The sequence below is a fragment of the Pteropus medius genome, unplaced genomic scaffold (genome assembly GCF_902729225.1).
Source record: "Pteropus medius unplaced genomic scaffold, Ma_sr-lr_union100, whole genome shotgun sequence".
Classification (NCBI taxonomy): domain Eukaryota; kingdom Metazoa; phylum Chordata; class Mammalia; order Chiroptera; family Pteropodidae; genus Pteropus; species Pteropus medius.
Window position 1 is genome coordinate 8,351,944 of NW_024340701.1, and position 15,933 is coordinate 8,367,876.

Below are 15,933 nucleotides of genomic sequence, written 5' to 3' on the forward strand. Positions count from 1 at the left end.
CTCAGAGGTTTAACACGACAAAGGTTTATTTCTCATTCATGCTAATGTGTCTGTCATGGGCCAGCCAGGGACTCTGCTCCATGTTCTCATTCCAGGACTGAGGCTGTTAGCACAGCCACCATATTGAATGTTCCCCATCACCATAAAGAGAAGAGAGAAATCATGCACTGACTCTTAAAGCCTCCAATTAAAAGAAAACATATGACTTAGCTGAAGCAAGTCCCATGGCCCAACCTAACTATGCAGTAGTCAAGAACATGCAATTCTACCATACTTCTAGGTGGAGAACCAGAATATTTGCAAACAGCGATAAGGACCATAGATCTGTCCATAAATCTAAAGAGCGACCAGATCAAATTGGAATAGGAGGATGGAAGGCTCTGAGGGGAAAAAAAGTGGATCTGATATGATAGAGCAGTGATAGAGATACCCAGAGAGGTGCACCTGTCCAGATATAACGGGTAAGGATAAAATAAGGAAAACAGTACAAGAAAAAACAAAAGTAATTTTAACTCCAGGAAAAGCAATAATAAATAATAATAAAGGAAATATAACAGTATCCAACTGGCTCTGATATAACTAATATTCCCCTAGCTGATAATAAGTAAAGACTGAATTAATATATATCAATCTATAGTCAAAGCTTTGAAGATGTAATTATAGTTATAGAACAGAATTTAGTGTCAACAACCTTTACAATTTAAAAATTCAGACAGTGACTAGATAGTACTATTTAATGTTCAAACCATCTATGTACATTTCTTAGGTAAATAGAATCATTAAAATACAACTATATTTTAGAAAAGGCTTTTACAAAAAAAAGAAGAAATTGAAGATCAAGGAAATTAGGTGACATGATCAATTCAAGGTCATAGAGCTCATTAGTGGCAAAGCTGGATTCAAACATAGATTCTTTAACTTTCAGTCCAAGGTTTATTTCACATGCTCACACAAGCCATTTGACAGACATTTTTTGAGCACCTACTTTGGGACATGATGCCAGGTGCTAGGGCCTAGAAGAATAAGTCCTCACACTGTCCATAGGCTGAACATAGTCTAGTACAGAAGGGCAGACAGTTCAGCCAATCCTTATAATGCAACGTAGTTACATAATCATGTGATTATGTAAGATTTGAAAGCGTAAGGTATTTTAAACTCAATCAGTTGAGACTGCCGTCTCTTTCTACTCTGATTTCTCCTTCATAATAATACTTCTACTTGTATTGGGTGGTGGTGTGCTTTTGTGATGTGACTAAAGGAAAGTTGTTGGAAATGCATTTAGTCTGGGTTTAGTGGGATATATTTATGTTTCTTAATTATTTCTGCGTATAGTAAGATTATTGCTAGCTATGCTAGCAAAGGAATTAAATATTAATAAATGCTTAAGTAATAATAAATGCCCTCTCCCTAAGATCAAGAGCAAAGAGAAAATGTCAGGATCTTACTAACATTGTGCTGGAGTTTCTAGTCATGACAGTAAGGCAAGACAAAAAAATAAAAGGCATACAGTTTGGAAATGAAAAGGTAAAACTGTCTTAATTTGCAGACAACATGCTCATCTATGTAGAAAATTCTAAGGAATCTATAAAACACTACTAAAACTATGTGAGTTTAGTAAGTTTCAAGATATATGTTTAATGCACAAAAAAGCAATTTTATTTCTGCATACTAGCAATATTCTGATTGAAATGGAAAAATTTAAAGTATATTTATAATAGTATAAATATATTAATACTTAGTAATAAATTTGACAGAAGATGCACAAGACTTGTAGCTGAAAACTACGAAACATTGCAGAGAGAAGTTAGAGAAAACCTATACAGATGGCGAGAGATATCATGTTCACGGGTTGAAAAACTCAGTATTAATGTCAGTTCTTTCCAGATTGATAGATTCGACACAATCTCAATCAAAATCCAAGTGAGCTTTATTTTTTAAAAGAAATTGACAAGCTGCTTCTAAAATTTAAATGGAAATGCAAAGGACTCAGGATAGCCAAAACAATTTTGAAAAAGAACAAAGTAGGACTCATGCTACTCATTTTGAAACTTATTATATGTTACAGTAGTCAGGAAAATGTAATATTGGCTTAAAGATATACAGATCAATAAGCCAGAGAGTTCAAAAATAGACCCACACACATATAGTTGATCGACTTTTGACAGAGGTGCTAAGGCAGTTCAGTAGAGAAAAGGAAAATCTTTTCAATAAATGCTGCTGGAACAACTAGATAGCCATATGTAAGAATTTAAACTTCTATCTGTACCTTGCACCAGATATAAAAATTAATTTGAAATAGATTACAGTCTAAATGTAAAAGCCAAAATTATAAACCTTCTATAGGAAGGTTTTGACTAGAAACCTCGTATAGTGGAATTGTGCAGTATTTGTCTTTTTAGGACTGGTTTATTTCACTTAGCATAGTGTCCTTAAGGTTCAACCATGCTGTAGCGTGTGTCAGAATTTTCTTCCTTTTTAAGGATAATATTTCATTGTATGTACATAGCACAATTTATCTATTTGTCAGTCATCAGACATTTGGGTTGCTTTCACCTTTTGCTTATCATGAATAATGCTGTCATGAACATGGGTGTACAAATATCTCTTGAAGAGCCTGCTTTCAGTTATTTTGGGTATACAAACAACAATTATAACTCAGTAATAAGACAAACAATCCAATTTCTAAAAAATGGAGAAAGATTTGAATAGGCATTTTACCGAAGAAGATACACAGATCATGGCAAATAAGTGTATAAAAGGGTGCTTAATAATATTAATGAATCGGAAAATAGAAATCAAACCCATAATGATATACCATTATGAATTTACTGAAATGCTAAGATTAAACTGACTAGCCATACCAAGTGCTGGTGAGGATGTGGAGGAACTGGAATTCTCATATACTACTGGTGGGAATGTGAAATGATAACATTTTGGAAAAGTTTTGGCAGCTTAAAAAATGTTAAACATACATCCATCATATGACAGGGCCATTCCACTCTTAGGAATTTATCTAAGAGAAATGAAAATTTATGTCCACGCATAGATTTGAATATGAATATTCATACCAGCTTTATTTGTATAATAGCCAGTAACTAGAAACAACCCAAAGTTTGTCAATAAGTGAATGAATAAGTACATTGTGGTATGTCCATAAGATGGCATTCTACTTAGCAATAAAAAGAAGCACATTATCTATTTGTGCAATAATATATATGAATTGCAAAATAATTATGCTGAGTGAATGAAGCCAGACCGAAAGCAATGCATACTGCATGATTTCAGTTATATAGAATTCTAGAAAATACAAAGTAATCTAGAGTGACAGAGGCAGATTATTGTTTGCCTGGGGATGTACGGGAGGGGACAGTGTGGAGCAGAAGGGAGAGATTACAAAGGGCCATAAAGAGACTTCAGGGGTGGTGAATATGCTCATTACCTTGATTATGGTGATGTTTTCATGGATATGTCTATATATCTATACTACATCTAAAATATATGTAAAAACTCATCAAATTGTAGTCTTTAAATATGTGCAGTTTATTGTATGTAATGATAGCTCAATAAAGCTATAAAAGCAAAATGAAAGATTGATTAAATAAATTCCAATAGATTCATAAGAAGTGATACTATGTAGCAATGAAAATTATGAAAAGATATTTATAATTGTTGAGAGGAAAAAATTAGATTGCGAAATAGTGTATTAGTATGGTCACCTTTTTAAAAAATAACCTGAATATCTCTAGGATTCACTGTTTGATTACAAATAGTGTCACATTAAAATTAAACCATGGTTTACGACAGCCCAGAGTCATCCTGCCAGTGTGGGGATTCCCCTGCCCTGAAAAGTCCACCTGCCCATATGTTTCTGGGAGTCCCCAAATGTGACTCACTGCACTTAGAAAGCAATCTCAGATGTCATTTGCTGTTGCTGACACCTGGGGCCTCTGTTGAGCTGAAGCACCTGCATTAATGCTGCTAGCAGAACCAAAGAGAGGCCCGTGTTGCTGCCAAGGCTGTGGCCAAAAGGCCCCGTGCTTGGGGCGCCCATCATTCCAGCCCTGAGAGCTCATCCTTAGGGTGCTCTGAGAGCATGGCCTAGGCAACGTGACAAGGGGAAGTGCCCCATCTGGTTACACAGCCAGAGGTCGGCACTAGAGGGCTGCTTGGGCCCCAAGTGTGGCCGAGCTCAGCATGGCAACTCTCTTCCTTCGGGGTGCCCTTTTCTCCCGAGAGGGGCCGGGGCAAGATGAGTTCAAGTGCCAGCCTCTGTGAGGTGTCTGGAATTACTGATCCCTTCATTCCCTGTTCTTGGTGTAGAATGCACTCCTGTTGACAAATTCCTCCTCCCCAGATAGGTTGTTTTTCAGGGACCACCTTCGTTCTCTGTCAGGTCCCTTCTAAGTTTACCAGACAAGCCGGTATCCTAAACCCAAACACTGATGGAGATGTTTCTAGGTGGCTCTTGCATGCCTATAATATGCTATGATTATAGCATATATTTCATATCATATCATATTATGTATCATAACACATATACATACACACGTTGGAGGGGGAGGAGGGGTGTCACCCCACGTTCAACATATCTACATCTTTCAGTTCTAGTCTAGCTGGAAGCACGGACCCCAAAATATCAACATTGATTTTCTCTGAGTGAAGAGATCATGGATGATACTCATTTTCTTTGTTCTTTTCAGAACCGGTCATTTAAAATTTTTTTCTATGGATACCCATAAAGGCAAGGACATTGTGTCTTGCTCAGAACCTCATCCCAGCACCCAGCAGCAGTGTTTGGCACTTGGTAGGTGCTCAATAAAAGTGTGAAGGAATAGCAGGTATTATTTTTTTAAGACAATGAGATGCTGGTTTAGCAGTAACAAGGAGTGGCTTTTGCACCCTGGAGCCTGCCCCGCTCCACGTGGACGCGCCAGGTTCAGCGCCTGCGTTTCCGCCTTTGTCGGGCGCCCAGGACTGACGCCTGCCTAGGGGGGCGGAGTGTCTGGCGCCAGTCCGGGTGTCCTGGCCCTTTGCGATCCGCAGGATCGGCAGCAGCGGGGCCGTCCCACCGTGGCGAGGGGAGGGGACGAGACCAGACTAGTCCAGGAACTCGTCGGGCCTCTCTCTCCTGTGCCTCTGCTTGGGCGGCTTCTTGCATCTCGCCTTCCTCCAGCCTCCTGCAGCCTCGGATGCCTGTTTCAGAGCCATACTCCGCTGACCCGTCTCCGCCGTTCCCAGCAGACTCCCCTGGCTTCAGCCCTGCAAGCTGTTGGGTCTAGAGTGTCCCGCCACTTGGGTAAGGGCCCGGCCGCCCGCTCCCTCCCCCACCTCCGGGCCTCAGAAGGGCCCCTTTCCCTGAGAGCCTCCTGCTGCGGCCTCCTTCGCAGTCCCAGTCCTCACTCTAGCAGATCTGCCTCAACCCCACAGTGGGCCAGAAAGCATCTGTGATTTGGGCTGGGCTGGGCCTCCGGGCGTAAGACCCAGAGAGTCCAGAGGGTACAGCCACTGTCGACTCGCTTGGGCACACATTGGGGTGGAGTGGGGAGCACTAGCCCCTGTTGCGAGCAGCTTTCCTAAGAGCTTAATCCAGGCAGTCAGACTGGATCCAGACCTCAGCAGCTGGGCCAAGGAGGAGTCCAGCCCCCACGGGAGAAGGTAGTGAGAGAGGGGGAGGTGGGGCATGTGGAGCCCTCTGGGTAGGATGGAGTTCAGGGTTGGCTGGACAGTGTCTTGAATTTGGCCTCCATGACTTGTTGGCATTCCCTCCTCTCCATCCCCACCAGGCGGTCTTCTTTCCCATGGACCATTGAACTGGTTTCTCACTGCTCTCCTAGCTCAGCTTCTCCTTAAAGGGCTGCGATTCTGAAGGTGCCTGGCCTGAAAGTCATGTTTAGGTTGCCTCTACTTCCTGTCTTACTGGTATCACTACTCCCTTTATTTATTCCTCCCTCCTGTCTCCAACCCCATCTTTCCCATAACTTCCTTTATTCTGTCATGCCATGCCCAAGGGGCCCCCAGAAGGAACTGTGAGTCTTTAGCTTGGAGAACAGGAGAGGATTCTTGCATTCATTCATTCATTCATTCATTCATTCAGATCATTCATTTATACATTATTTACTTCTGTTCACTCATACGTTCCTTTATTCTTTCCCATCCAATTACTCACTCCTTTATTCTCTGGACACTGACTGAGCATCTACTATGATCAAGGTTCCGAGTGTTTGGTGGGAGGGGGTCAGGATACTCTGATGAATCATCACCATCTTGTTCAAGGTCAAGGAGAAATTAGCACAAACCAACCCAATTTAAGAGAAAAAGCAGCCTAAGAGAGAAATAAAGGGCTATGAAGAGCAATAAAGGACTGTGTGCATGTGTTTGTGTGTGAGGACTGAGGGTGCAGAGGAGGAGGATGTAATTTCCACTTAGGAGAAACCTAGAAGACTTCCTAGAGGTGGTCTCATTTGAGCTGGACTTTGATGGGAGGCAGGGTTTGGATACTGAGTTATTTGAGGGCATCAGAGTGGAGGGAACAGCAGGAACAGAGGAAACCTCAGGTGTGTGAGGCAGCAGTGGAAGCTCTGTGCATGGCTTGAGAGGATTAGAAGAAGTAAGTGTGGACAGGGAGGCCAGGGCTCCCCTGGCCCGTGACATTGGCATCTTTGTTCTGGGTGACCCAGAGCCACAGTCATGGGGTGATAGCAAGACCCTCTGGCTATTAGAGCTCTCTAATTGTACAGGCAGCCTTAGATGGAATAAGCTCTTCAATCTTTGAAGTATGTAAGTGGACGCTGGGATACTAAGGGTGTGTGTGGAGAAGGGAGAGCTGTAGGTTCTGGCCCATGGACTGGTTCAGTTAGGACAGTGCTGAAAGTGGGAGCAAAGTGGATGATGTCAGAAGTCCCCTCCTCCCCAGAAAGTCTGTGGTCCTGTCTGGGAAGGCTAAAAGGCCCAGCAGTGGGAATTCCTGAGAGTTTGGTTATTTATTCACTCATTCATTTGGTTATTTCCTCCCTCCCTTCCTTCCTTCCCTATCACTTAGTCACTAAACCCTTGCTCCGCACAGATCCTGTGCTTAGGACTCAGATGACGCAGATGAGGTCCCTGGCCCTGTGAGACAGACCCATGACTGACAGTGACGACCCAGTATCACCGTGGAATATAGATTGATGTTATTTCATTGTGTTTTGTCACTGAGCTGGGATGTGGACCTGAAGAATTAACGCAGACGTTTGTCCTGCAGTCAGGAAGGCCCCATTGGTTGGGCCAGATGAAGGATGTAATGAGAGGAAAGAAATGTTTGTGGGAGAAAATACTCCAGATTGACAAAGCTTAAGAGGCAGGACGTCTGCAGATGCGGGCTGCCCCAGAGGCCTACTCAAGGACCAGGCCTTTGGTCTGAGGGCACCACAAGCTCATCCCATACCAGAAATGAGCCTGCTGGATTCAGGAACCTCTAGAGAATTCCCTGGTCAGCATAAACTGTAAGCAGATTGTATAGAATGGTGATTAAACTTGTGGACTTAGATCAGGTTCAAATCCTGGTGTTAACTCTTGTCAACTGGCTGACTTTGGACAAATGACTCCTTGCCTTTGTTTTTTCCTCTGTAGGAGAATCATAATCATAGTACCTTCCTCTTAGGGCAAGGCCCAAAGGTGGTAAGTATAAGAAGTGCTTGCACTGTAATGGGCATGTGAGAAGGGCTCTAATGACAGGGATATAATGGCAATAACAGTGATGATGATGATGATAGTAATATACTGTCAAGAGCTGCCTTTAAAATCTCTGGGCCTCATTCTTTCCAGCTGTAAAACTGAAGGGCTGACCTGGCTCTTCTCAAAGTATGGTCCCTGGGCCAGTAGCATCAGCATGTAAGAAGTATAAATTCTTGGGCTTGACTGAACCTTCACTGGAGGTGGGGCCCAGCAATCTGTATTTTAACAAGCCCTCTGGGTGATTCTGATGCAGGCTGAAGTTTGAGAACTGCTGACCTAGCTACCATTTATGACTTCTTCTGAGTCTGCCTTTCCAGGACTATGGTTCATCCAGGTGTGTTTCATGTTTCCCATATTTAAGGCCTTAGTCTGGGAGCTGGTGGGGTGTGGTCACAAAGAGGAGTAAGATGAGGTCTCAGCCCTCAGGGGGCTGAGAAAGGTGAGGCAAAGAGCGTGGAAATAGTCACTGGAGTAACATACTGAACAGGACGTCTAAAGAGACATGAGTCAGTTCTGTAATAAAAAGCAGAGAAGAGAGAGACTGTTGTGGGCCAGAGGGGCTTCTGCAGAAGGATCTAGCTCTCTGTTGCTTGTTTCTGATAATAATATTAATTGAACCTTGCTGGAAATCCTCTCATAAGTCTAACTAGAGCCTCTCTTATTTTATGTTTTGTTGTGGGGCGGGGTGGACAGTGCTCTAGACTTGAGGTCAGGAGTGATGATTCTAGACTACTTTCTCACTGTGACTTTAGGGGGCTCACTCTTCATTTCTGGGCCTTAATGTATCCATCAGTGAGAGGAAGGGACCAGACAGAGTCCAGTGAGTCTGAAACATTATGATTCTGGAGAGAGGCTGGGATTGGGCCCAGAAGCTCTCTAGTTTCTATTACTTCATCTGCCTAGTGAGGACCCTGAGATTGTCCTGGCCTCCTGCCTGAATCCAGTGAGATTGAGGATTGAGTGAGATGAGCTGTTCTCTTTCTGGGTTGGTTTCCTTACCAGTCCAGGGTGGTCTCATGACTCCTGTCCAGTTTACCTCGCATGGCTTTTATCATGTTGGGCATGTTCTCATTCCCAGAGGCTTCTTGATGCCTAATCTCTGTTGCCTGGCATTAGAGATTCCCAGCTTTTTCCTGCAAGACGAGGCTCTTCACTGCCTGTGATGGCATCCTGTTCTGTTCCTGTTAGGCCTTTACTTCCACCTCTCTTCTCAGTCTATCTAAACCCATTCGGTACTCAGGCTAGCTCTAGCTACCTCCTTCAGGAAGCCTCCTGGCTTGCCCTAACCCTCAGTGCCATCCTTGGACCATCTTCTTTTTCATCCTTAGACCATCTTGCAGTCTTTAAGCTCATAGGGATGTCCTTGACCCTTAAAGCAAGGAGGAGGAAGCATGCCAAAAGTCACATAGCAAATTATGTGAAAGAACCAGGCCCAGACCCCAGGTGTCTTAGGCTCAGGGAGAGACAGTATTAGATGTGTGGTGAGTGAACTAGAGGCAATAAGGGGCCGAGGAAAGGTCAGAGGCCTCAGAATTGAGCTGACCTCTGTTCCAGTACGGCTCTGCACTCAATAGCTGTGCCACCTGGGACCTTCCCCAAGGGACCTCCTGGTGGTTTTGGAATGAGGACCAATATGAGGCCTGACACACAGTTAGGTGCTGGGTTATTGTAAGGAGATCATTATTAGTCCTGATCCACGATCTGCATGTCCAATCCAGGTTGACTGCCTAGATTGCCACCCCCCTTCACTGCTTAACCACCAAGCACTTTATTTCATTGCTATGTCATAAGCAGTCCAACATGAGTGTCAAGGTGCCCTCATTAAGCCTCTTACAGAAGTGAGAGGGAGAAGAGAAAATCCTGGTGGTCTCTCAGTGGGTAGTGGCTACAAAGAGGGTAGGGTGGATGCCCAGGAGCTGAGTCCTGTGAAGCCAATGGGGTGGGATTTGGCAGGTGCCACTTTTAGAAAAGTCATGCTGCCTATTTTGAGGCAGTGGAGGGTGTGCCCTATCCCTGGCCAGCAGCTGCTGGATGCCAGCAACCCGGAGCCATGGGGTTGGAGTGGGTGGCACTCTCAAGAGTGAAGAGTACTAGCAGGTGGGTCTGGTGTCTCTCTGGGACACTGCTGGCATATCTCTGGCCTCCTGCCACCTTCTGGCCTGATCGTTTATGGACGAATAGAAATCTGGTGCCCGTTTGCCAGTCTGTCTGGCCGGAGCCAGGGAACTGGAAACTCCCGGCCCCTGGGAGTGACCCCAGAGCCAAGAGACCCTTTGGGGAGGATGTCATGGGCTGGAAGTGGGGGTGACTATGTTTGGCCTTGGCTGGAAGCTAAGAGAGTATCTAGCTAGGTACCCAGTGGGTGGGCACAGTGCCCCCTGATGTGGCTGTAGCCCAGCTGGCAGCCTCTCTGCTTTCTCTCCACTGGTCAGGCACAGGAACCTGCTGTGTGGGGCTCTAGGAGAAGGGGGGCAGAGGGCAGTCTGAGTGGAGACTGTGACTGGGGCTCAGGAGGGGCGGGAGCTGGGGGGAGGAGCAGGAGGAGAGGCGGACAGGCTTCATATGGAGCTGGAAGCCTAGCTGTTGCTCAGGTGACCCACGTCTCTTTCTCGGAGGGTGTTGTAATCCAGCGACCGGCTAGCAGGGTTTCAGCCACAATGATCCAGAATGTCGGAAATCACCTGCGAAGGGTATGGAGGGTGGGCTGGGGGTGGATTGGAGGCAAAGGGGGAGGCAAAGGGAAGGGAACTGGAGGCTGGAATCCTAAAAGAGAATTGAAGTTTCCATTTTAAGTCAAGTTCTACAGCTCCTCTCATATTCCACGGGCCATTTTCTAACTCTCTTTTGGATAGAGAAATTTCAGGACCCCTGGGCTGGTTTATTATAAGCAGCAATCCCCAAACAAGCCCTAGGGACCATTAGGTTCCAGAGGGTGGGCTATGTTGAGTGCCTTCATCTTCTGCAAGTTCTTTTCATCTGAAATTCTATTCCGGGAGGTCTGTGTGTGTTTCTGCCAGGGCGTCTGAACTCCGTGGCTGTGCAGTGTTTAACTTTCAGATTCAGGGCTCAAAGGCTATGGAGTTGATAGCCGTTACAGGGCTTGGGGTGTATGTGCAAGTGAGTGTGACAGGGTGAAGCCTGGCGTTCTTGGGGACTAAAACCTCTTTGGGAGAGCAAGTATAGGACCAAGTGAGCGTTGCTGGAAACTGGTCCTGCAAGGTGACCTTGCAGAGAACGATTCCTCAAAACCTGTTAACAGGGACTTTGGAGCTGAGATTAAATACTGAGACACCAGACAGACCCAAGAGCTCAGCCAGCTTTTGATTTGGTGAACAGAGAAAGGTTCAAGACAGATTGGCAGAAGTGTGCTGGGAGTAGAGTGAGTGTCCTTTGAGGTTATTTTTGGAGAAAGACTTTTTAAAAGGGACAAATAAAGAAATCTCTTATTTATCTCCTCCCCCCATCTGTATGACTGCCATTTTATAGGAGATAACGATACCCTTTTATAGCACAAATCCATACACAGTGCTGACATGCTAGGCACCAGACCATACATATAACTCCTTCAGTTCTCTGTGAGGTAGGTAGAGTTATCATCCCCATATCCCAAATGAAGAAACGGGCTCAGAGAGGTTGAGTTACTGGCCCAGGATCACACTAGTAGGAAGTGGCAGAGCTGGGATTTGAACTCAGGCAATCTGGCTCCAGGGTTTTAGCTCACAGGGAACCTGAGGCTCATCCTGAGGAAAGCCCAGAGATTCTGACCCACACGTCCTGACTCGGAGCCCAGTTAGCATTCTGTTTCTTCTTGATGTCCCTCACTTCCTACTGAGTCTAGGAGTGGAGGTGGGTGTGGGGTGTGGAAGTTGGGCCCACAAGGTGACACCAGCGACCTCATGCTGGCTGAGAACACTCTGGTCTGGATGGCTACCTTTGGACTGTTGCCCAGGTGACAGGTCACCTTGGACCTGAATTCCTCCTGAATTCTCTTAGTTCTCCGGGAATACAGGAGGGTTGCAGACTGTTTTCTGGGTTGTTACCAAAGCTATTTTTAATGAACAGCAAGCAATCCAAAAAACCCTACCAAACTCTCTTCACTGGGGACTAGAAAACCGGGAGCAGAAGGGAGGCCTCAGATAACCATAGGCCCTCATCAGTATCCTTTGTTTCTGCAGGCACTGGGTGTTTCGGAGTCAGAATGTTCTGGCTTTTACCCACCACTGGGTACCCAGCAAACGCTGCACAGTGAGTGAGTGAGTGAGTGAGTGAGTGAGTGAATGAACAAGGTGGTGAGTCTGCTGCCAAGCTGAGGTAGGGGGCTAGCAGAGCACTGAGTGCCTGTTCATTGGTGCTGGGAAGGTTCCCTGTCCAGTCTCTCTCAGTGGAAACCCCATCCAAGGGCCAGTCTATACTGGGCACTGAGTCCCACACTCCTGGGCTGGCAGGGTACCGCTGGCACTCTAGTGGGAGGCTGGGAGGCTGGGTATCTCTGCTCAGCCTGAATTCTAGCCTGGCTCAGCTCCCACTGGGGCCCAGGAACCTTGTTTACCCCAGAAATGAGGATGGGGCTGTTCGTGCCAGTTCCCCTGAGAAGCCCTGTGCCCGAGCAGTGCCGCCGACAGGGTGGTTAAAGGTTAGAAACAGCGCTGTTGTCTGTGCACATGCTCATGCGCCCACAGACCTACACGCTGCTCCACACCCCTTGGGTGACCCCCTGCTTCACCCTGAACCTGTGGACAACTGGAGGTGCTCTTCCCTACCCAGCCCCACAGCCTCATTAGGGGTCTAGTTCAGAGTGTGGGGAGGTTGAGGGCACAACGTTTGGTCACCCTGGATTAGAATGTTATCTTTACCCCATTGCTCATTTGTAACCTTGGACTAGGTGCTCCCCCTCTCTGGCTGTCCCTGAGGTCCCCAACCAGCCTTAACATCCTAGGGGGCTGGACAATTGTGAAGGGTTTGTGCATCACCTTGAGGTTGGTCCTGATGGTGAAAGGCAGGGGCCATCTGCCTTGAGGATCTCACTGTGTGGAGGTAGAGGGGAGGCCCGTAGACATAAAATGCCGTGTATCCATCATATAGTAGGAATGCAAAAGCTACTGAATGAATGAATGACAATGGTAGCACAGAAGGGGGCTAAAGTGGTCCTAGAAGGCTTCCTGGAGGAAGAGGCGAGACTTGGCCATTTAGCTTTGGCCTATTTAAGAGCCACATTTGAACCCCAGTCTCAGCTGTGGGCAGACACCCGTAGTGCTTAGTCTCCTCTGGAGGCTCTTCTTTACCTTTCAAAACCTGGCTTAGCCATCATTTCCCCTTCAAGTCCCCATCCTGCCTACCCCCAAATTAATGGTGTTTCCTCAGGATGTTGTCCTGACTTTAGTTGTTTCCTCCACAGGGATTAGCATGTGTCAGGTGCTGAATGCATTGTGATGAACCTAGGCTGGTGTATGGAGCTGACAGCTAATGACAGAGACACAGTGAAAAGGCGGTCAAAGAAATGCACAAGGAAAATCTGTGCTAAGTGCTGTAAGAGGAGTGAATGCGACATAAGAAGTGTTAGCTATATGCCAAGCATGCATATAAGTTATTCCTTATAACAACACTGAAGTAGATGATGGTATCGTGCCCGTATTTAAGATGAAACTGAGACAACTGAGACAGAGATGTTAAGTAACTTGCCCAAGGTCACACAGCTAGTGAGTGGAACCGCTGAGATTAAACTGAGGCTATCTGGAGAACAGAGAACTGTTAGAGAATAATGAGAGAGGTCAGGGGAGAGCTCTCTGAGCAGGTGACAACTGAGCAGAAACCTAGCAGCCGAGAAGGAGGCAGCTATGGAAGGAGCTGAGGGAAGAGCATTACAGGCAGAGGGAACAGCATTCATTTGCGGGCTCCGAGGTGAGGGGAGTTTGGTGCCTCTGAGCTGCTGAAGGGAGGCTAGTGTGGCTTGGAGTCGAGTGAGTGAGGGCAGAGCAGCTGAAAGGAGCTGAGACATGGCTGCCATGTGCTGCGGGCTGGGTGTGTGGGTCCTGTAGGCAAGGTTTGGGGTTTAGAATGTGGTATGTTGTATCGTCCTGCCACTAGACTGCGTTCTCCTTGAGGACTCTCTGGCCCTCCAGGCTTGGTGCCAAGGTACGCAGTCCCTGCACGCTGAGCTCAGGAACCTAGGAAAACACATCATCATGGTTCCTCTCCTCTGGATGGCCAGAACCTTGAAGGTCCCAGCCACATTCCCATCTACCCAGAGCCCCCATAATAGGGGGTGAACAATAGGATCAGGCCCCTGGTACAGATAAGGCATGGAGAAGCGAAATGATGTTCCTAGGCCTGTACAGCTGGCAAGGGACTCAGAACCTTTATCTATGGGTCTAGGACCCTTTTCAAGCCTCTGTCTTGACCAAGAAGGCATCTGGAGCCTCTGTGCACCCAGAATATGGTCTTACTGTGTGTCACACTCAGACCCACCCCCTCCTAGTCTCCGTTGCCCATCGTCATATACTGACGATGCAGAGCCAGGGCTACCTGCCTCCCTCCACTTTGCACACACCAGCCTCAAGGAAGGCTGCCCTAGTGCCTTTTACCTGTACCTGGTCCAGGTGAGGCAGAACTGGCATCCCTGGAGCCTCCGGATGGCGCCTCACTGCTCTGCCCCACAGTGTAAGTGTCCAGGGAGCTGCCTTGCAGACACTAACTAACTTCACCCCTATTAGCTTCAGTTTTCTCATCTGTGAACTAGGCCTGTTCCTGTACAATGCTCTTGTTAGATCATTGGCAAGATGAAAGACTTAGGAGGAGGAACATAGAACTTGGCACATAATCGGCCATGGTGAATGTTGGTTCTTTTCTTTTCATCTCATCTGTACTTCAGTTTCCTCAATGGGTCAATGACAGGGTTGGCTGTCGGATGAGATGGTAAAAGACAGCTTCTATTGGGTGCCTGTTAAGTGTCAGGCATATTTAAACTTCCCAACAGCTCTGCCAGGCTACTGGTGTTCATCTGGCTTTATAGATAAGAAAACCAAGGCTCTGGCATTGACCTGCTTTGAACTAGTTAAAGAATTCCAAGTCTTGTCTTAGGGTACTAAGCTGCACCTGGGCAGGGGCCCTGGTGCTGTGGCTCTTCTCCTTGTCCTGGGCTGACCTGGCTGACCTGAGGAACTGACACTGCTGCCTTGTGCCTGCTCTGTCCTGTGGCTCCAGGGACAGATGGTGCTGGCAGCTGGGTCCTCTGCCAGCTCCCTGGCTGTGGGCCTGTGTGCTCCTGCCATTCCCCAGGAGCAGCTTCCTTTTGGCTAGGAGGTGGCATTAAGGCAGTGATGGAAAGGACCAGAGTCTGGTGCTTTGGGGACACAGGCATGAGTCACGCTAGACCTGTCCTCAGGTGCCCCAAGCTGATGAGGAGACAGAGAGAGGAACAAACTGATGATGACAGCAGCGTGGCCAGGCTGTGACAGAGAGAAGCCCAGAGGTAGCCCCTCGCAGTTTAAGGGCAGAGCAGGCTCCCTAGAAGAGGTGATGAGTTAGACGTGAAAGCTTTTCCAGGTCAGGAAGCATGGTCAGAGCCACTCGTGCATGAGATGTGGGAAAGAGCCTGTTCTACAAGGACTGGGGAGAGAATTTGTCAGTGACCCCTTGAGGGTAATATGTATGTCCTGTCCTGGGCTTCTTCAATAGTAATAATTTGACCTCAGCAAATCAGACATTAATTAATGTCAGTAGACATTAAATATTAAGCATCTCTTGATTGTGGTAATCATTTCACAATGTATATGTATATCAAAACATCACATCGTGCAACCTAAATATCTACAAGTTTTATTTGTCGATCATCTCTCAATAGAGTTGGAAAAAAAAATTATGTAGTGAGGCACTGAGACTCTACAGGTGCATGGGACTTGGCCCCTGTCTTCAAGGAGTTTAGTGTCTCCTCCTGTGTGTACCTACTTTACAATCTAGGAAGCACGTGTACCTGTTTTACCTGGTATAGTTGTCCAAAAGCCCAGAGAGTCAGCAGGCTGGCTGGCAGCACCTCCCCTGTGGCCCCTCACTTGGGATAAGATGCTCACTGCAGGTGGTGGTGCCAAACCCCAGGTCTCTCTACTCCTTGGCATCGTCCTCTAGACAATGGGAGTGGCAGTTACAACAGGCTGTGATCCGCCCCAGGGGTGTGGCCAGTCAGGTATGGCCCTGCTCCCAGTCCTGGAAACTGGTCAGAGGTTG

At 46.7% G+C, this 15,933-nt stretch overlaps 1 protein-coding gene across 4 annotated transcripts in view; it reads left to right on the top strand.

Moving 5' to 3' along the window:
* The first annotated feature begins 4,987 nt into the window (after positions 1-4,987).
* The window catches only part of ACOT11 (acyl-CoA thioesterase 11), a 46,042-nt gene continuing 35,096 nt past the window's right edge, over positions 4,988-15,933 (top strand). Inside the window, exon 1 of one of the 4 annotated variants that reach the window (XR_005658220.1) lies at positions 4,988-5,296. Coding sequence is in view for 1 of the 4 variants with exons in the window: in XM_039887076.1 (XP_039743010.1) it covers positions 10,371-10,403 (33 nt within the window). In the remaining 3 variants the exon portion in view is untranslated. Of the gene's footprint in view, positions 5,297-10,263; positions 10,404-15,933 lie in introns of those variants that run through there. The other 3 variants (XM_039887066.1, XM_039887084.1, XM_039887076.1) reach the window with 3 other exon arrangements.